This window comes from Prionailurus bengalensis, chromosome B2, assembly GCF_016509475.1.
Source record: "Prionailurus bengalensis isolate Pbe53 chromosome B2, Fcat_Pben_1.1_paternal_pri, whole genome shotgun sequence".
Taxonomy (NCBI): domain Eukaryota; kingdom Metazoa; phylum Chordata; class Mammalia; order Carnivora; family Felidae; genus Prionailurus; species Prionailurus bengalensis.
In genome coordinates this window covers 3851340-3872897 of record NC_057349.1, presented here as the reverse complement: position 1 = coordinate 3872897, position 21558 = coordinate 3851340, and the positions used below count along the sequence as shown (strand labels likewise).

General features: G+C 45.2%; 3 protein-coding genes across 3 annotated transcripts; 2 read left to right on the top strand and 1 right to left on the bottom strand.

Moving 5' to 3' along the window:
* The first annotated feature begins 10217 nt into the window (after positions 1-10217).
* On the top strand, positions 10218-10628 carry LOC122490306 (histone H2B type 1-C/E/F/G/I). Its single transcript, XM_043592916.1, has one exon. It carries the CDS (start codon positions 10233-10235, stop codon positions 10611-10613), a length of 381 nt encoding a protein of 126 aa, XP_043448851.1. The 5' UTR covers positions 10218-10232; the 3' UTR covers positions 10614-10628.
* Positions 10629-16269: 5641 nt separating this feature from the next.
* Positions 16270-19319, bottom strand: LOC122490312 (histone H4). Its single transcript, XM_043592923.1, has one exon. The coding sequence runs from the start codon at positions 17289-17291 to the stop codon at positions 16980-16982; it is 312 nt and encodes a 103-aa protein (XP_043448858.1). The 5' UTR covers positions 17292-19319; the 3' UTR covers positions 16270-16979.
* Positions 19320-20810: 1491 nt separating this feature from the next.
* Positions 20811-21539, top strand: LOC122490280 (histone H1.4-like). Its single transcript, XM_043592889.1, has one exon. It carries the CDS (start codon positions 20836-20838, stop codon positions 21487-21489), a length of 654 nt encoding a protein of 217 aa, XP_043448824.1. The 5' UTR covers positions 20811-20835; the 3' UTR covers positions 21490-21539.
* Positions 21540-21558: the final 19 nt, after the last annotated feature.

The following is a 21558-nucleotide window of genomic DNA, read 5'->3' as shown; positions in this document are numbered from 1 at the left end:
GCTCTCTCATTGGCCCGTCCTGCGACGCCCCCACACGCCGGCTTTCTCATTGGTCTGTCCTGCCGCGCCCCCCACGCTGGTTCCCTCAGTGGGCCTTCCTGCAACGCCCGTCCATGATGCCCCCTGATTGGGCCGCGGCACGCGTCCCGCCCCCAACGAGCCTCACGTTGCGCCTGCGCCACGTTTCGTTTTTCGGGCTCCGCGGTGGGGTTGCTCGTTTTCTCGGTTGGTGGCGTTGCCGCTGGCAGGCTGTTTCCCGTTTCGTCCCTTTCTGTTGCGCAAACCGTGGCGATCCGGCCTCGCCGCGCGGCCGCTGGACGTTCGCAGCAATCCAGAGGGCCGTCCGCAGATGAGAGCGCGGAACCGAGCGGTGCGCGGACCGAGCCGCCGGGCAGCAGCTTCCTTGGTCGGCCTCCTCTCCGGCGGTTTCAGAGCTGGCCCGGCTTCGCTGCCCAGTGGCCGAGGAGACCCTCGCCGTGGCCGCGCAGGACGCCCGGCTTGCACAGCCCCTGTTTACCGTCCTCGTAATTGTAGGGGATTTCGTGTGAGCACTGCGTGTGCCTATGTCTGTGTATGTGGGTAATTTTATTTCCTACTCGGATAACCATGCTTTTTAATTTCATATTCGGGTGCACGCAGGTCTAAATCCTTTAGGCACGGTCGGCACAGAGCCCAGGCCCCACAGTACTTTCAATGGCTCATGAAAATTTTGTCATTTTCTCTGAAATCAGAAGATAAATATTAACTGTGAAGTTGACCAAAAGGCTCTAGTATGTAATGTTAATATATTTACGTTTGTGTAATTTTAATAACGTTATTAATTTCATTATTTTAATGGAGAGGCCCAGGAAGGCAAAAGTCTCTACGGCCCACAAAAATCAGTGAAACTGCGAGCGGATAGCACACAATCCTTCTCATCTATCTTTGTTTATTTAATTTTTTTTTTTTTTTTTTGCAAACACCCAGATACATTTCTGAGTCCTTTCCAGATGTTAACTCAGGTGTTCCTCATAATACACACGTGAACTATTGTTATTCTAATTACCCCCATATATATTGAGTCATCTTAAGCTTAAAATTATTTTTACCCAATGTCCTACCATTAGTAAATGGCAGAGGGGATTCTTATTCTAACCCAGGCAGTTTAGGTCCAAGGTCCCTGCTCTTACATCATCTCTTGGCAACCATATGCAATTAATTCAAGTAACAGCAGGTAAAATTTACACCAAACGCTAGCCAGGCTCCTCTGAGCCTTCTCAACTTGACTTATAAAAGCTCGGACAAGCATTAAAATCGTTTTCACAGATCAAACCTATATCCCTAAGATGACCCTGGCCCTTCTTAAAGTGCATGCCCTAAATCAAGACCCACCATTCTTTATTTTTCCTTTTCTCTTCCTTTCTTTCTTAGAATCATCTTCAATGTTTTTGCTCATGAACGTGCGTTTTACAATGTTACCAAAAATCCAGCGACGTTTTGTGGCATAACATTACATTTTTAGTTTATTCTGGAATTTATGAACATTTTAGCATGGTGTCATCACAAACATAAACACGGTGAAGTGTAGGTCTGACTCTTTAAAGTCAATCTTGTTTTACATCCTTCGATGACATTTTATAGTTTATTCATATAGATTCGGATTTTTTTTTCTTGGACTTAGAATCCTTAGAATCTAAAGTACTGTTGTGAATAACGTCTGGTTATTAATTTCAGTTCCAGCCAAGGCATTGCTAATGTATACAAAGGTCATGAATTTTGTGTGCTGATCGTGTGTCCACTAACCCTGTTGAGCTCTCTCAGATCTGTTTGTAGAGTCTCGCGGATTTCTTAAATGACATCATTTTCGAACAATAAAGATAACAGCCTTTTCTTACTGCATTTTTATCTATACTTATTCGTCCTCCCCTGGTCTCACAGTGCTGGCCAGGCCTTTAGCACCATGTTGTCTGTTTTGTTTTTTTTTTTCCTTTTTACTTCCTAGAAATTCTTCTAAAAGTGTACCGTTATATGTCATGCTCACTGTAGCTACTCTTTATAAAATAAGTAGCTACTCCCTCTTGTTCTAGTTTGCTGAAAATGTTTATGATGAAAGAATGTTGGGGCGCCTGGGTGGCTCAGTCGGTTAAGCATCCGACTCGGGTTCGGCTCAGGTCATGAGCCCACAGCTTCATGAGCTTGAGCCCCACATCGGGCTCGGTGCACCTGCTTGGATTTCCCCGCCCTCCCCCCCCCCCCCCCCCCCCCGCTTTCTGACCCTCCCCCACTTCGTGCTGTCTCTGTCTCAAAATAAACTCAAAAAAAAAAAAAGAGTGATATATTCTAGCAAATATTTTCTCAGTGTCTGTGGAGATGACCATACAGTTTTAACACTAGTAATATCTTACCATGGCAGATTTAGGACGTTCAAACTTTTCTTCCGTTCTTGGAATAAATCCTGCACAAAATGCTATTATTTGTTAAATAACATGGCTTCTTCATTTCCATTTTCTTGCTTTTTAAATAGAGCTTTTCTTAAAGTAAGTGTTCACAAGTAAGACAAAGCCATAATTTTCTCTTTTTTTGAATTGTTCCTGTTCAGTTTTCATAATAGATTATAGACTTGCAAAAGAAAACACATAAGAGAGATCTATTTTTCCACTGAAACAGCTTTTGTAAAATAGAGATTATCAATTCCTGTAATTTCACTTAAACCTGTATAACCCAGCTATCCTGAGTACCATTTGGGATGAAGGGCATAGAAGAGATTTTTTTTTAACTGCCCTTCCTGTTCCCTTATAACCATAACTTGCTTATTCATCTTGTTTATTGCTTACTGTTTGTTCTTGAAAGACATTCTTTTCTGTTACATTTCCTTTCTTTATCTCCCTTCCTTCATTCCCCCCTCCCTCCTTCCTCTCTCTCTCCTTTCTTTCTTTTCTTTCTTTCTTTCTTTCTTTCTTTCTTTCTGTCTTTCAACTTATTCAAAGCATTCTCATGGTTCTTAATAACTCCCTTTTGGTAGCAACGTTCCCTTCTTAATCCCATAACTGTCTCTCAACCGCCACCCCACCCTCACGTGCACACACACTTTTTTTTCCTAATTAGTTTTGCTAGAGGCTTGTCTATTACTAGGTTTTTCAAAGAATAAGCTTTTGGTTTACGGATCGTCTCCATTTTTTCTATTAATTTTCTTCTTTTTAAATTTTGAAATTGACATATTAACAATAATATGTCAATGCAAAACTCCATGGAGTTTATAAATAAACAAACAATTAGATCTAATAAGAGTTCAACAGGGTATAAGAGCACCACGTAAAAATTCATGGCCTTTCTCCACATGAGCAATGACCTATCTGGAAATAAAATGGAAAACAAAGACATCATTCCTACCAGTACAACAGATCCTAGGGATTCTAAGCCCAATTCTCAATTTACTATCATTTTTATTCTAGCTTTTTTGGTTGAATACCTAGGTTATGTATTTTCAGTGTTTCTTGTTCCTCAACATGTGCATTTAACAGTATGTATTTTCCTTTTAGTACCATTACAAATACACCCTACATTTTTCATATGTATTATTCATATTTAGCTCAAAACGTTCCATAGCTTCCTTTCTAATATCCAGCCTAATCCATGTGCTTAAAAGTATGCTTTTAGTTTCCAAGCATTTGAGAAGAGTGCTTCATTGTTACCATCTATTTTTTTAACATACTGATTTGCCAAGTCTGTACATTATACTGTGTTGACCACAAGTGTCGCTACCGCCTGTCACCACGCAACGCTATTACATTATACTTCCATTGACTACATTCCCTATGGCGTACCTGTCATGCCCCTGACGTATTTATTGCGCAACTGGAAGCTTGTTCCTCCTACTCTCCTTCACCCATTTTGCCCATCCCCTCACCCTTCTCCCCTTGGCAACCATCAGTTTGTTCTCTGTATTTATGGGCCTATTCCTGCTTTTTTGTCTGTTTTGTTGTTGAGATTCACATGTAAGTGAAATCGTACTGCATTTGTCTTTCTCTGTCTGATTTATTTCACTTAGCATAATACTCTCGAGGCCCATCCATCCATTGTGTTGTCACAAATGGCAAGATCTCATTCTTTTTTATGGCTGAGTGATATTCCATGATGGACTGGACATACTCCACACAGATATACACACTCCACATCTTTATCCATTCATCACTGACGGACACTTATGCTTCTGTATCTTGGATATTGTAAATAATACTAAAAGGAACATAGGGGGGATATATATCTTTTCTAATTAGTGTTTTTGTTTTCTGGGATAAATACCCAGTAGTGAAATTACTCTCTGGTATTTCCATTTTTAAGTTTTTGAGGAAACTCCACACTGTTTTTCACAGTGCCTGTACCAATTTGCATTCCCGCCAACAAAACATGAGGGTTCATTTTTCTCCACATCTTCAGCCCTAGTTATTTCCTTTTTTTTTTTTTTTTTTTTTTCCATTCTAATGGGTGTAAGGCAATATCTCATTCTGGTTTTGATTTGCATTTCCCTGATGATAAGTGATTTGAGCATCTTTTCATTTATCTGTTGGCCATGTGTATGTCTTCATTGGAAAATGTCTATACACATCACCTACCCATTTTAAAACCTTATTATTCTTGATGTCGAGTTGTATAAGTTCTTCGTATATGATTTGGATATTAACACGTTATTGGAAATATCATGTGCAAATATCTTCTCCCATTCAGCAGGTTGCCTTTTCATTTTGTTGTTGGTTACCTTCCCTGTGAAAAGCCTTTGATATAGGTGTAGTCCCAATAGTTTATTTTTGTTTTTGTTTCCCTGGCCTGCAGAGAAACGCTAGAAAAATGTTGCTAAGGCAAACAGAGATTGTTAAAGAGATTATTGCCTGTGTTTTCTTCTAAGAGTTTTATAGTTTGAGGTCTCACATTTAGGTCTATAATCCATTTTGAGTTTATTTTTGTATATGATGTAGGAAAGCAGTCCAGTTTCATTATTTTGCACATAGCTGTCCAGTTTTCCCAACACCCTTTATTGAAGAGTCTTTTCCCCATTGTGTATGCCTGCCTTCTTTGGCATAGATTAATTGACCATAACAGTTGGCTTATTTCTGAGCTCTCTATCCAGTCCATTGATCTATCTGCCCATTTTTGTGCCATTACCATATTGTTTTCATTATTATAGCTTTGTAGTGTATCTTGAAATCTGGGATTGTTGATACTTTCAACTTTGTTCCTCTTTCTGAAGATTGCTTTGGCTACTTGAGGTCTTTGGTGGTTTCATACGGATTTTAAGATTATCCCAGTTCTGTGGAAAATACTGTTAGTACTTTGTCAAGAATTGCAGTGACTCTGTAGATTACTTTGAGTAGTATGGACATTTTAACAATATTAATTCCTCCAATTCATGAGCACGTAATTTATGAAATGTATTTCCACTGTATGTGTTATCTTCAATTTCTTCATCAATGTTTATAGTTTTCAGAGTACAAATTCTTCACCTCCTTGGTTAAGTGTATTCATAGTAATTTCTATTACATACTTTCTTTAATGATATCCATTCTAATCCACGTGTTTAGAAGTGTGCTTTTAGTTTCTAAGAATATGAGACGATTGTTTCAGTCTTACTATTCCTTAAAAAAAAAAAAATATTTCTATTGCTCCATAGTTAGATTATGATAAAATAGTGCAATATATACGAAACTGTTTTCTTTATATGTATGTATTTATATGTATTCTGAAGCCAGTGTTGAAAATTTGAAATTATTAAGTGGGTCCTTTGAAAAATTCAGAAATACTCTACGTGTTAAGTGAAGGAATCACAGATAAATGAAGTTTGTTCATTTTGTTGTTCAATCTTCTATAACCATAAGCATTTTCCTTCGTTGTTATATGAATTTCTAAGAGTACAGTATTGAAGGCTTGCCCTACACTTGTAAACCTGAAATTCTCCTAAAATTTCTGGAAGTTACTGCCATACACAGTTAGTGGCTATGCGGTCAGGAATATCAAGGCCCTAAATGTTACATCTTATCAGTGGATTTTTATTTTATCATTATGAACTACAGATCCTTTTCACTTTTAAAAGTTCAATTTCATTCATTTTTTCATAGGTCTGGTTTTGATTGTCCCTTGCTCCTAGAGTGTATTATTTCATTTTCATTTCTTTAAACATTCAGTAAATATTTTATAGTCTATATCTGATAACTTTAATATCTGAGATTCTTTGTGTGAGGAAGAGGTGGGGATCGAAGGCTAAAAGCCTGACTCTTCAAAGCATCTGTTCTCCTAGGTTAGGTCACATTTATGATGAGTTTATGTTTAAACATCCCAAATTCCTAGGAGCGCCTGGCGCATAATATGTTCTCAATAAATACTAGGAAATAAGTAAGTAATTTATGCGTATCTAGAGAACTTGGATCCTAGATGCTTCCCTCCTAAAGGGGTGTGAGTTTGTGTGCATGAGGCACGAGGGAACGCACAAGCTCGCGCCACATTAATGTCAGGAAGCTTTCACGGAAACTCTCTACTCTAAGTGGGTCTATGGTGAAATACGTGTAGCAAATTTCCTCTACCCTCCTCCACAGAGCCCTGCAGAGACCAACAGGTTTCTTGTTAGGGCTCTTTGCTAGATTTTTTTTCCCCTACAAGCCTTTGTTTTCTCAAAGAGCCCTGGCTTTTTGCTACAAGTCTCTAGTTCACTTTAAAGGCTGACAATCCTCTTTTCCCCAACAGGCCAACATTGATTGACAAAGCGCAGAATCCTGATAATGGTATTTGCCCCTAGGAACCAAATCTGGTGGGTTTAGCAGGCTGGCTTCTGCTCCGAGGTGTTTATTGTTCTGGGAGATTTAGGGAGTTTTCCTTGGTTTCTTGTGATTTGGCCATAATGTGCTAGAGTGTTTTTGTAGTTTATCTAGTCCTTAGCTATTTTGCTTCAGGACAGCTTTCCAGAATATCTTGCTTTCCACATTGGATCTAAAAGTCCTTATAGTGCATACCTCTCTACCCCCACAAATACTTTGAGCTTTGGAACGTGTTTAATATTAATATTACCATACTTGCTGCCTCTTGGTAACGTTTACCCGTCATTCTTATTTTTTCTTTATTATTCTATAAATCCAGTAATGGTTTCTTTTCAGACTCAAAGAAGAGGAGCGCTTTCTAACCCACATTTTGTATTACACACATTTTTTTTTTTTTTGGTTTGTAAAAAACATGGTAAATATCATAAAAAGATAAAATATTGAACATGTTCCAGAACTCTAACATAATGCTTTTCTGAGAGAGGCAAATGAAAGCTTAAAAAAAAAAACTTCCATGAGACGACAATCATATAGCAAAACAACTAAAAAATATTACACGTAAGTTAGTATCTACCATTATTTTGGAGTTACATTTTACGTAAATTAAAAAAAAAAAAAATCTCTATTCTTAGATCCGGAGAGAATTTTGATGGGGAATAAGCCCACCAGAGCAATTCACTGATTTGAAAGCACACTTGTCAATTTTGCTTCTTTTTTTTAATGTTTATTTCTTTTTGAGAGAGAGATAGGGAGGCGCAGGGAGAGAGGGAGACACAGAATCCAAGTAGGCTCCAGGCTCCTAGCTGTCGGCACAGAGCCCAGCATGGGACTCAAACTCAAGAACTGTGAGATCATGACCTGAGCTGAAATCGGACACTTAACCACAACTCTACCTGCCGGGTTGTCCACTGCTGATTGGCTTGACTCCATTGTATGATACTGGGTGGTCTATGGCCAAACCATCCCTTGTGGATCAAATGTTTTATGGTCTACTGCTTATTTTTAGTCAGGCCTTTTGTCAAATTCCTGAGGGAAACCTGAAGGGGAGTAGGTGGCGACTGTTACATTCTTAAGAAGCACCTTACCGCCTAGGTTGTTTGCTGTTTGCATACATCCCCAAATATGTGTTTTCCCCCCCACCCAGGGACCTCAGGTCCCTCTCTACCTATTTTACCTCATCTTTCCCAATCCTACAAGGTCTTGTTGTTTCCAGGCAATGTGTCAAAAAGTGGTCACAAATTATTTGCAAAAAGAGAGGCCCTTTTCAGAGTGAAATCTCATGAGGAGGAAGAAATTTGAGTAAAGTTAGAGAAATCATCATGCCTCAAGGGATTGCGCATAGACTTAACTCTATTGTTGGCTCTCAAACTGTAGCTTTCAAATTTACCCATAATGAAGATATACAAAATTCTCAACTAGTAAATTAATAAAGAGGTCGCAGTGGCAAAGCTAACAGAGACGAACAAATAAAACCAATGGCAACGCGAATATACACCAATAACTAAGTGATCATAGACAAAGAATTGAAAAGGACAACTTGTTTAACATGGAGAAGAAAAGACATTCCAATAAAATCTGCCCCTTTTATGCTCTTTGTTTTCTTGGGCCACTCACCCCGCCACATGCGCAAAGACACATACCTGCAACCATACGGACAGCACCCTAGATTGTGCTTCCCAAACTATAGCGTTCACCCAGATTACCTGGGGATCTTGTCAAGATTCAGTCTGATGTGTAGCTCTGGGGTGGGGCTTACAATCCTATTTGTAACCAGCTCCTTTATGACATCCTGCTGGTGGTCCAGTGGCTATAACGTGAGTGGTCAGCCCTCGGTCAGGGGTGGGGTGGAGGTGATTAAATAAATTGGGGACCAAGGGTCAATGGGAAATGAGACCATTCCTCCAGGATGCAGGCCAACAAAAGAAAGTGGTGATATATTTGTCTATGATGAAGATTCAAGGGGCACCTGGGTGGCTCAGTCAGTTGAGTGTCTCGCTCTTGATTTGGGCTCAGGTTATGATTTCAAGATCCTGGAATTGAGCCCCTAGTCCAGCCCTGCGGTCAGGCCCCAAGATGAGTTTGGAGCCTACTTGGGATTCTATCTCTCTCTCTCCCCTTGTAGATTTGTGCTTTAAAAGAAAAGAAAGAAAATTCGAGAATCTCTCAGAGGAAGTGTTGTGTAAAAAAGGTAACCTTGAATCCATCTGCGCAATGGTAATGATAGCAACAAAGCATGTTTAAAATTTTGCAGCTCTGAGGATAATCCAGTGTTCATGAACTAACTTCAGGAGCTGAAAACGAAATAGCCAGATACCTAACCGATTAGAAAAATGAGGTAAACTTGTTTTTTACCTGTACAAAATCTGAATCTCTGCTACTTTAGATATTCATCTTAAAAGGCTTAGGATACTTTGTGACCTAGATGGCTGATTTGTGCACGACAGCAACTATGTTTCTTTACCCTCTGGTTTCTGGGAGGGATAAGCAAGACATCTGAAGGGGTGGGGGGGGGAGATCGGGGAATGAGAGTATATTCTTATTCCTCTTGGCTCCCTTCCTACAAAACTGGGCAGAAACTGCCTTTGTCTACCGACAGCCACAGCTCCTGTCCGACAGCCGTCTCCTATGCTCACTGCTCTCTTCAAACCCTGCTCTTCTCCTGCCTCTTCTGAACTAGGAATAACAGCCCAGCGTCCTTCACCATTCTTTGTTGATATCCCTTAACCCTGCTCACAACTTTGGAAACAGTCCCTCTATTGTTTAAGTGTCCTAAATAATCCGATGGCAGACAGCTGAGAGTCTCTTCAGGGACTCGCTGCCCATGTGTGGAGTGTGGGTATCTAATAGCCTCCAGTGATGAGCTTCATCAGGGTCCAGTTCAGCGATCCATCTTAGGTCACGCTGTTCTTAGGACAGGTGCTCAGTCACTGAGCATGGCAGCTGTCAAGGGCCTGGTCATTTGACCCAATTAGGAATTTCTGTGATAGTGTGCCCAGAGTTCCCCATTGGGCTGGCAGCGTCTTCACCTCTCTCACTGGTCTAGAACCCGGATTTAAATGCAAAGGTACGCCTTTTCCAGGAACCGTACAGGGGGGTTGCAAATCGGAGACGTGACCTCGACCTGACTACTGTCTCTTTGGCAATTCAAAACACAAGGGAGAGCTTCTACTTTCTAAAATTAGTCACCAAAGTAATCTGGATGTTCATAAAGTAGTCTGAACTTGTTACCAAATAGGTTAAGAAGCCTGCCTGAATGGGGGAAACTGCTCTCAGGAATACGTCCAATGGGACCGTAGAGCTGGAGCCAATCATGTGCAGGCAGGTCACACGACGAGTTAGCGAATCACAGGCCGCGAAACGCATTCCTCATTTGCATACCGCTGACTACAAATAGGCGGGATCCTGGCGCGGACTCCATTTTCTCTTCACTCGGAAGAAAGCGAAGTTGAGATGCCTGAGCCCGCGAAGTCTGCTCCGGCCCCGAAGAAGGGCTCCAAGAAGGCGGTGACCAAGGCGCAGAAGAAGGACGGCAAGAAGCGCAAGCGCAGCCGCAAGGAGAGCTACTCGGTGTACGTGTACAAGGTGCTGAAGCAGGTGCACCCCGACACCGGCATCTCGTCCAAGGCCATGGGCATCATGAACTCGTTCGTCAACGACATCTTCGAGCGCATCGCGGGCGAGGCGTCGCGCCTGGCGCATTACAACAAGCGCTCGACCATCACGTCCCGGGAGATCCAGACGGCCGTGCGCCTGCTGCTGCCCGGGGAGCTGGCCAAGCACGCCGTGTCCGAGGGCACCAAGGCCGTCACCAAGTACACCAGCTCCAAGTGAGTGCTGGGAGGCACGATCCAACCCAAAGGCTCTTTTCAGAGCCACACATTTTCACCACCAGAGCTGTGCGCTGACACGCGCTGGGGTCTTCCTGGGTATTCAGGTTACTGGGAACACACGGTACACCGTGACATGTTGTCGGCTTTGGGTGGGAGATTTCGTCGTGGCCTGTAATGACGTCCTCACCGGCGAAAACCCCGCGGGCAGAACAGCTAGCGCTCCCTCCCTGGACCGTTGCAGCTTCAGATCGCCTTCCTTAAAAAACGCACAGGCGCGGTGGCTACTGGCGCCGCGTCTCGAAGCAGACCCTGGTGTCCGCTTTATGGCAAGTATCACCCTACGGGTGTAAGGAGCCACAGTGACATTTGAAAAGCCCGCCATCTAGAGGCGGGACTTCCTCTCCCCGGTGCCGCGGGGACCACAGCCTGGGTTCTTTGTGTGGGTCGGGTGCCCTCGCACTGCCCTTCCCCCACCCGTTTGCTCCCAGGGTCCTGCTTAGGCGTGTACCACGGGCCTTAAAATGTGTGCCTTCACCGGCTGCCGCTCTCCAGTGAGGACACGACGGTTCTTACCAGTTTTTGATCGTGCTTTACCTCTTTCTTAAGTTGCCCTCAAAAGGCTCTCGTCATTACACTTGATGTTTACACTGTAATGTGACAATACATTCCTCTCCCACTCCCATCCGTGACTCCCAGGTGACCGCCAAAAACAATTCTGGATATTCAAGCGCCAGAGTCTCCTCACTAGTGCAGCCCCAGAATATGAAGTTGGCACAGCAGCCCTCAGTCCCTCCTTTTCTGTCACTTGCGAGTTTACTCCTAAACCATCCACCTGTCCTGTCTCCAGCTCTGGTCCCCAGCTCAGCTGAGCAAATGGGCGATCCGGGAGAACACGGGGACCCAGGGGAGGTCAGAGGGTGGACAGCAGGAAACGTGGACTCAGGATATGCGTTTTACTGACCTGATGCTGGACACCAGGACCCGGAGGGCTGGGGTTGTGAGCACGTGATGCCAAAGAGCCTAAACCCAGAAAATTAAAAGCAGAATCTGTCTCCCCTCAATCAGCAGACATTGTGACCTGAGGCTTCTTTCTGGGGAGTTAGCTGAGAAAGGTTGGGTTGGCGGCACCTTACCTATAAATGGAAATAAAACTGTACTCAAGAATCGCTACCTCTATCCTCCAGAAATTTCTAGCCAGCCTTCCCAGCCAGTTTATCTGATCTCTATTGTCTCGCAGAGGCAAAATAAACACACCAAAAAAGAAAAGGGAAAAAAACAGAAGAAGAAGAAGAAAACAAAACAAAACAAGTAATTGTTTTCATTGCCAAGTTACAACTGCATTTCAACTTTTTGTGATCACCTTGATTTCAGTTTGAGGTAATACTAAAACTCCTCTGTCCATAGTGAGTCTCCTTTTCATTCCAGGGGAGTGGTTTTGTGAGAAAGCATACGTGACCGTGTATTATTCTTTTCCGTGCCTTTCAATGATCCCCGTGCTGGCTGCACGACATCAGACATCAAGGCCTGTAGCCGGCCACTCACCGAACGCTCAAAGCAAACCTCAGTGGATGCTTTTCCTCCGGTTTTTTAGTTCTCTGCTTCTCCCCACCCCTTTTCTTGCTTTTTCACACTTTTTGGAATGCCCCCTGACCTCTCCAGCCTCCAGGCCTTTGCAAATGTTCTCTTCCTGAAATGTCCCTGATTCCACTTTTCTCCCCAAAACACACAGTTTTGTAATCAATAACTCTCCCTTCGGCTCGCTCAAAACGTTGTTGAGGAAGCTTCTGAACTGCCCTGTTAAAGACTCTCACAGCTGCAAAGATCTGGCCCTATTCTCAGCCCCAAATTCCTCATTACTGACTGGCTGGGACCCTCAGGACTAGTGTGGTGGAATCAGGGCCTGCTCCCTGAGACCAGCAATAAAGGATCCCTTCTCTACAGCGCAGGCAAGGAGGGAGGGGGGACCTGAACAAACCCGAGGCTGGATTAGGAGGAGGGGAAGTGGCACTGACTGCCTCATACAGACGCCTTCTAGGCAGAAACAAGGAACATCCATTTGTCGCATTGGCATTCAAGTGCCAAGCACTGAATTATGCACCCAAGATACAGAGCAGCGCTGCTAACCTTGAGTGTGCTTCAAAGTCACCTGGAGGCTTGTTAGAGGACAGAGTGCTGGCCCCACTCCCAGAGCTTCTGTCGTCTCCTTAGCTCTGAGGGATATCTGGGAACTTGGCTTTCGAGCAAGTTCCCACAGATATAAATACTGCTTCTAGCTGCTCTGCTCTGAGCACATCTGATACATGGAGAACAAGCTGACCAAAGCCCCTTCCTGTGTGGAGGTTTCCGGTGGTTAAGATGAGGTTATGCTAGATGAGGACAGAAAAATCAGAAAGCAGTTGAATGGATTTCTTTCCGTATTTTGTCAAATGGTGATCAATTTCCTCTGTGTGAGGCGTTAAGCGACAGCAGTAGGCATGACAGACAAGAGACTGCTCTGTGGGGCTGAGATCCTAGCGGGAGAGGAGAGAGAATCAACACACTGATTCCTCAATTCGATCATTCCAAATAGGAGTTCTCACTGCTATGAAACTATGGGAAATAAACCAGGTGCCGTGATACTGACCAGGTGACGGAACCAAGGAACCAGGGGATACGACTCGACTCGCAGGCCAAGAGACTGTTGCTACAACAAAGCCCTAAGGCAGGGAGAAGTCGCTGCTCAAAAATACAAGTTCTGTGTGCTGGGAGAGTAGTAAACAAATATGAGGTGTTCGGGGAAGACACTGAGGGTTAAAGGGGGGCCTGAACATATTGGACCTTAAGCGCCAGGAAGGCACCCACACTTTTATTGTGTCGGAGAATCTATTAGAATTTTAAAGCACGCAGGCTGCTGTGTGGGAAATAGGATTTATGGGATTCAAGGTAGAAAGAAGCAGAAAACAGAATTGAAAAAAGATCTGGGTTTCATAGGTGAAGAAACATGTTGGTGACATTTACTGAGCACTTTCCATGTGTTTTAGAAACCGTAACAGTTTCTTTACAAAGGTTAACTCATTTCGTGCTCTCAACTTCCACGGATTATCTAGACACAACTATGCTCTCCTTCTAATCGGCTGGGGACGAGCAAGGTGTGGGGCTGGGGTTGGAAGCAGAATGTGTGCCCCCAGCCTGTATGCTTATCCACCACTTGCAATGCTGCTGAAATTCTTGCATAATGACCAAGAATTCTAGGAGAGGATGAGGTTTCAGAGACCGGGACATGGCAATGTTTCAATCCCCTAAAGCATTCCACGGAAGGTAGCAAGTGAGTAGTTGTACATGTGAATCTGGGAACCAGAGCAAAGTGGGGACCGAACATAGAAATTGTGACAAGAGTTTGGAAATAGAAATGTTATTGTTGTTGGCATGCAACGGAATTGGAATTTTCCCACGGGTAAAGAAGAAAGGAAAGAAAAGAAGATGGCCAGAGATTCCAAATGGTGAGGACAAAAACCAGGAGATTAGAGTCACAGAAGTCAGGAAAGTAGTGTTTCAGGAAGGAGAACGTGTGTGACCAGTCTGGTGTGATGTCTACTGAAATGACAACATGGGAGACCTTTGCATACGGTAAATGGAACCCACTGGGAATTCGAGTTACAGGGAATATCAGGCAACCCAGACATTGACAGCATTGGGACTCAGGAATGTGGGCTCACCCTTGGGACATAAGAGTCTCCACTGTGTTGTCACCCTTTCTCTAGGGCCATGATGTCTGATTGGAGCCGGCACCTGCCCAGCTAGATCTGTGAAATCTACTTTTCCTAGAAGCTGCAGACAGCAACAGAAGTGAAAGGTCTGAGGACCCAGCCATTTCTTCATTGATCAGGGAAATTCCCTTTCAACAGTCTCTTGGTTTTTTTGCTTAATATTAGTGTGTATATTGGGGTTGGGGTTGTTTTTAAAATTATCTGGAATTGAGTTTTTATGGTTGTATCCACAAAACATTCATTAATATACTTGCAACTTCTTAAGAATGTACGTAAACTCGTATTTGTGGAACCCACACACACACTGTGACCATATTATTTACCCGGGGTTTTCGCACTCAAGCCTGAAAAAACAAATACGAAGCTTCCCCTGCATTATAGATGACAGACGTGGTTCGAGATTTGCCACAGAACATAAAGATACCAAGTGCAAATTGAAAACGTGAAGAGTGTGTGTCACAGTTTAAATGTCACCTTCTTTTTCTCTGGGCATCTCTCATTTCATGAGAAATAACAATAATAGTAATAGCAATCATAATAAAAGACAAAACGGAGCAGATACCATGCACGAGGCACTGGACAAAATACTCACCAGAGGCTTAATTTTATTCACCCCAAACCTATAAGGTAGACACTGCTGCTATCTCCCTATCATAAGGGAGGAAACAGACACAGAGAGGGTAAGCGAGCTCACCAAAGACGACACAAACACAGAGTCAGGTGTCCAGTTTCTTTTTTTATTTAAGGGATAATGGGAACTTGTAAACTTAATATGTGAACTGCTCAAGGACGTAGACGACTGCATTCTTACGCCTTGTTAATATATTTTTCAGGACTGGCGATGGAAGTTCCAAGGGCCTTAACTAGGAAGAATCATGGACTTCTTCCTGAACCGGGCTGCAAATCCATGCCTCATTGTTTTCATTTACTCCCAAATCGTGTGTGATTCAGTCAGTTTGGACTTCAGGCCTCTGAAAATCATAATTTCTCAGATGGGGCTAGCTTGCATTTCCAAACTCACTTCTCGAGAATAGATACGCCTACGGCCCGCAGTGAATAAATTGGGATATTATCATTCAATATGCGCTCTCTGTATTAGGTCTGCCCTTTCCTCTCTTCAGTTCTGCATCTCTAGATCCCAGATCCTGAAGTCCTAGACTCCACGTTGTTGACAAGAATCCAGGGAGCCCTGGGGTTTCCCTGAATGAGCCTCGGAGGGGACTTGAGCCCCCTAACAGATTCTCAAAGGAGTCTGTGGTCCACTTATTGTGAAGATCAACTCTACCCAAGGAAGATAGTACTTTCAAATCCCACATTACAATGGCTAAGATGTTTGCGCAGTCCACGCGTTTCTAACACATAATAAGCCCTTATTATTATTATTATTATTATTCCATTTCGTGTTTTGTCCAGAATGGAACACAGTGGCACACATACCAAGGAAACGGCCCCACTTGGAATCAGCTTCCCTTAAAAGCATGTTCAGGTCCATAGAGGACTGTCCACACTGCTACAGAAATTGAGAAACCCAAACCGTATTTGGTTTGAAATGTTAAGTGGCTGTAACAGTCTCCACAATACATTAGCTTAAAGACAGTTCTTCATGTCACACGGGACAGATCCTTGTGATTAATCCACCTCTTCCTGACCAACCCAGGACTCTTTTTCCTTCAAGTCATTGTTTTACCATTCCCTAAGGACCTGATGTTTCTCCTAGATCAAACAAGGTCAACTCCTTCTTACCAGATAAGAGGGAAGAAAGTTTTAAAGCCCAAACCTGGGAGTGACTTCTGACTCATTTTGGGCCCCTATGCCACAACCTAACTTCAGCTGCCAGAAAAGCCAGGGCATGTCTGGTGCCAGAAAAGCCAGGACATGTCCCCTAAAGTGACAGACCCACCTATTCAGCTATGCCTTTGTATTCCAGGGAACACATTTTATTGGAAATAGACCAGTTGACACAGCACAATGGTCCCGCAAGAATCTTCACAAAATCAGACCCATTGTTAACACACGGTGGCAATGTTGACAGTCTGAGACTCAAGGTTTACAGACCCTGAGAACAATGTGTAACCCAACTGCAAACTGCTAGTTGAGCACGCATTTCCTGACGCAAAGGTGGGATCTGAACCACGAAGGTTTGGGGTCGAAAAGCACATGACCTCACTAGCAGGAATTCAACCATCTGTTAACGCAAATTTAAGTGGACTTGTAAGCAAGCCGAAGACTACTCGGGATAACGAAGCAGCACGATCAGAAACAAATCTGTAAAACACTAACCGGGAGTACAATAGAAGGTTCTGGTGGGCTCAGAAAGAAAACAGCCACGCAGGACGGGGAATTCCTCTGAAACACGACAGGGACATATATTCAAATCCACAACTTAGCACAGGCTGCTGTTCTGGATCGGCTTTCATTATCGGAGAGCACCAGAAATGCAGAGTGTTGGTTGTCAAATCAATTTCACTTCAAAACCGCAAAATAGAGCCAATTGCTTAACCTGGCTAAATCAGCGACTGGGGAACACGAAGTGGACAGCGCTTTTGGAGGACGCGGTAGGTGGCCCTGAAAAGGGCCTTTGGGTGAGAATCGCATGCTTTCGGTAGCGTGAACGGCGACACTTAGCCTCCGAAGCCGTAGAGGGTGCGGCCCTGGCGCTTGAGCGCGTACACCACGTCCATGGCCGTGACCGTCTTGCGCTTGGCGTGCTCCGTGTAGGTGACGGCGTCCCGGATCACGTTCTCCAGGAACACCTTGAGCACGCCGCGGGTCTCCTCGTAGATGAGGCCGGAGATGCGCTTGACGCCGCCGCGCCGGGCCAGCCGCCGGATGGCGGGCTTCGTGATGCCCTGGATGTTGTCGCGCAGCACCTTGCGGTGGCGCTTGGCGCCCCCCTTGCCCAGACCCTTCCCGCCTTTGCCGCGGCCAGACATCGTCACCACACCACTGCAACGCTACGGAAACACCACTCCCGTCGGCGCCAAGCAGCCCTTTTATAGCAAAGTGCCGGACCTGTTTGAAAACCCCGAGAGCAGGGGCGGTAACCACACTCTGGGCCCGCCCATCGTTCGTGTCTCCCTTGCTGCGAGCGGCGCCGACCGGGCGGGGCCCTTGAGCCCGAGTCTGGCCCGGAGGGGCTTCCGGGAACCCTCCCGGCTCCGCGCAGCCTTGCAGCCGGCACTCCGGGGACGCTTCCTACACCTTCCACACAGAAGCCTCACGCTTGCCCCTCACGTCTCCCAGACCAGCCCGGAAATGCTCACCGAATCCTCGCCGTCGTCCCCGAGACGCTTGAGGTCAGCTTTGACGCTAAGCATGTCTTTATTGCCAAGTGTCTTCTGGTCTTCTCGATCGATGGATGTCTGCGTCCCTCACCGAGCCTCGCTGGATGCAAGTGTCGAGAACCCTGTGCTGCCTGCCGGGAGTCTCCAGTTTATGATCGGATGTATGGTTCCTTAGGGACAGCTTCTGGCTGCCACTGTCCCTGCATCACAGCCCAGTCCTCCCCCCAGCCGCACACGCGGAGCCAAGCTCTGGAGACAGCCTGCTGCCACGCTCTCCCTATGACCTGGGCGGTGTCTGCTCGGCTTGTTCTTTGCGAGTACGTAAGAAAGTCCAAGCTCTAGAGCAGTGAAGCTTCGAGGAGATTCTGCATGGAAAGTGTTGGAGGCTGCACGCAAGCACTCACTCGACATTATTATATGTTGTGAATGCTCTCTGCTCCTCTCCTCAGTAGTCACCCCTCTAAAGTGGGTGCAGCTCCTAAACGAAGAGCGCACCCTGGTTTGCTACAATGTTCTTTTGACAACTCCTTCAAATAATAAACACTTAACATTTGACCTGCCATTCATCCCTTTGAGACTTTGTGTAGATGTGGCCTCTCCTCCAGGCTCTGTGAGCAGCACCTGCTTCATCGAAGCTTGTTTTCTGACTTCCTGGTGCACAGGGACAAATTCCAGAGCGGGGCTCTTAGCCTCGGCTACAATGGCAGGCTTCAGGACTTCTAGGAACTGGCAGAGAACAACAGTTCCGTCTATATTTGCGCTATTGACCAACGGAACCCTGGCATTGTCTCCACTGAGGCACACAGGCAGCAAACAGTGTGACCGGCAGGACCCGCGATGTATTCTTCTCACTGGCAGGTGCAGCCGTCAGTATTGCCAATGTCTTTCAAGCATATCACCCGTTCTACACTGTGGTAATTGTTGGTCACGAGGGCAACGTTGGGACTTTAATGTATTAATTAAAAAACACATATGTGAACACTCCAACAATTTTGGTTGTTGACAATTTGACGTTGGTATTTTAAATGTAACTCTTTTCCTTTGTCAATCCTGGGTATGTTATCTTAAGCACTTAATAGCATTGTGCTCAGAAGGGGCCCATAAACTCAATCACATATCCAAGGAAGTCCATGACACGAAATGATCACTGAGCCTTCTTTGGGCTCTTCAGAGCCTTGAAAGGCTCTGGGTTTGGAAAATGTGCAGACAAGAGCACTGGGAAATGCTGTGAATGTTGGAATGAAAACCATAGGTTAGTAACAATAATCTGATGAGGTTGTATAAGGGTAACAGGCAACTATCTCCACTTATCAATAGCAAAGAGGTTATAGAGAGAGTGTATCTGGTCTACGGAGGTGCAAAGGCAAATAGCCAGCAAGCACCCAGAATACAAGTTTGACATTGAGGCAAGAGGCAGACCTGAGGGAGAGACTTCAAAGTTATCCATAGAAAGGTAACTCCTGAACCCATGAAGGCGAATGGAACAGTACCTTGGAGACTCCCTCCATTTAGGTGGCCAAGAGACAGCCCTTCCTTTGTTGGTAAGGCACCTCTGTTATTTCCCAGATCATGGTTGTAATTCTGACTTTCTCTTTCTTGTCTGCACTGACTGCTATCACATTGTCATAGCCTTCTTATGGCTCAGCTTCTCTGCACTTCATAATCCTCACTGCTGTCAATGAATATTCTTGAGTTTCAAAATCGAGCATGATGAATCAAGCCACTTTAAGAGGATTAGGAATACGTAAACGCTATAAAATGAAATACACAAAATACACATAACAGTGATTTATGCTGAGCTGATCCTTCATCGCATCGCACCTATCTGAATCGTGTTAGTACTTAATATTTAACTTAATATTTAACCTTTGGTGCTGCAAGAAGTAATCAGTCATTTCTGGATTTTGAAGGGATCCAAAAGGAGGGTGAAACCCTCGTCTCTTGGGGTTTGCCCTGGGTATTCTCAACATTTCTTTCTTTCACCATCTTAGTGAACCAGAGACTGATACACGTTTCAGAATAAACATAATAACTTCTTAAAGACAAAGAGAGAATTTGCACAGTGAAAAAAGCCATTAAATCACTCTCCACCACAAATCGATTTCCTATTCAACATCAAGCATATGTTGTAATGTGTTTCCTTCTATAAAAAATGTAGTCGTGAATGTAAAACATGCTTTTAAACACTGTTCCTTTCTCAAGGGAAATCTGTGTGTGAATGTCTGCATGTATGTGTGTATGCTCTTTGATTCTGTTACTTTCCAAACTTCTCATCCTCAAACATGGCAGATTTCTGACCCAAAGGTTGTAAACATTTTAGTAGCTGATCCCCCCAAATAAAATCAATGTAAGCAAAATTTTTTTTCCACCAGTAAAGGGGCCTAACCCTCCATTATGCCTCTTCTGAATCTCCTGTCATCATCTATGGGAAACACGGACCCAACACCCATGACAGGACCACACATTGCTACATTTCCCATTTTCCTCAACAAATCGGGAATGCTTGAAACCCCCAAAGTAACTAACCCTCCAAATTGTCACTAGGAGCAATGATGAAGCCTTTTTGGACAAAGTAGTGATTGTCCTTGACAGTACAAGCTCTTATTACGACCATCATTTACTATCACTCTTGCAGAGAAATGGGGAAAGAGCCTGTGCTAGTTCCCTTCCTATGAACCAGATTTTCCGGGTCAGTCTCAGTGAGAACTAAGCAGTTGTTGAACGTTCGAGAAGCCAAGAATGTACAGACCGTTAGGAGAGAGCAAGCTAGTGACAGCACAGACGGGAGGACTTCTATTTTAAACGAAACTCGTGAAGTTGTCTCCCTGACCTGTGAATCTCTCAGAGTGTCAGGGGCTTTTGGAAAAGGCTGAGACTGACGTGGTAAAACCTGGAAGAAGAAAACAGGCAGATCTCAAAGCACGAGCTGTCCCGCGTCGCTATACAATAGAGTCGCTGTGATCCCTCCACGGGAAATTTTCATTTTTTTGCTTTCCTCAAGGGTAACAAACACAATTCCGGGACAGAGCTGAGACTAGGTTGCGGTCAAGTGGCAAGGCTGAGCTGGGAACCAATCAGCGCGCCGCGCCGAGCTTGTATATATACACACACACACACTCCAGGGCCAGGCAGCTCAACTCCGAGACTTTATTTTTATTATTGTTTTCTGTACCTTCCGCCAGCCGAGCCCAGAATGTCCGAGGCCGCGCCCGCCGCGCCCGCCGCGCCGGCCCCCGCCGAGAAGACGCCCGTGAAGAAGAAGGCCCGCAAGTCCGCAGGCGCCGCCAAGCGCAAGGCGTCCGGGCCGCCGGTGTCCGAGCTCATCACCAAGGCCGTGGCCGCCTCCAAGGAGCGCAGCGGCGTGTCCCTGGCCGCGCTCAAGAAGGCGCTGGCGGCCGCCGGCTACGACGTGGAGAAGAACAACAGCCGCATCAAGCTGGGCCTCAAGAGCCTGGTGAGCAAGGGCACCCTGGTGCAGACCAAGGGCACCGGCGCCTCGGGCTCGTTCAAGCTCAACAAGAAGGCGGCGTCCGGGGAGGCCAAGCCCAAAGCCAAGAAGGCGGGCGCGGCCAAGCCCAAGAAGGCTGCCGCGGCGGCCAAGAAACCCAAGAAGGCCACCGGGGCCGGCACTCCCAAGAAGAGCGCCAAGAAGACCCCGAAGAAGGCGAAAAAGCCCGCGGCGGCGGCGGCGGCGGCTGCGGGCAAAAAAGTGGCCAAGAGCCCGAAGAAGGTGAAAGCGGCCAAACCCAAGAAGGGGGCTAAGAGCCCCGCCAAGGCCAAGGCCCCGAAGCCCAAGGCGGCCAAGCCCAAAGCTGCCAAGCCCAAGAAGGCCTCCAAGAAGAAGTAAGCGTATGGGTTCGTCGAGAACGTCGTAAAGGCTCTTTTCAGAGCCACCCACCGGCCTCGGGAAAGGAGC

Excerpts from the sequence above, each read along its gene's own strand:
- LOC122490312 (XM_043592923.1), bottom strand. The coding sequence starts at position 17,291 with ATGTCTGGCCGCGGCAAAGGCGGGAAGGGTCTGGGCAAGGGGGGCGCC.
- LOC122490306 (XM_043592916.1), top strand. The coding sequence starts at position 10,233 with ATGCCTGAGCCCGCGAAGTCTGCTCCGGCCCCGAAGAAGGGCTCCAAG.
- LOC122490280 (XM_043592889.1), top strand. The coding sequence starts at position 20,836 with ATGTCCGAGGCCGCGCCCGCCGCGCCCGCCGCGCCGGCCCCCGCCGAG.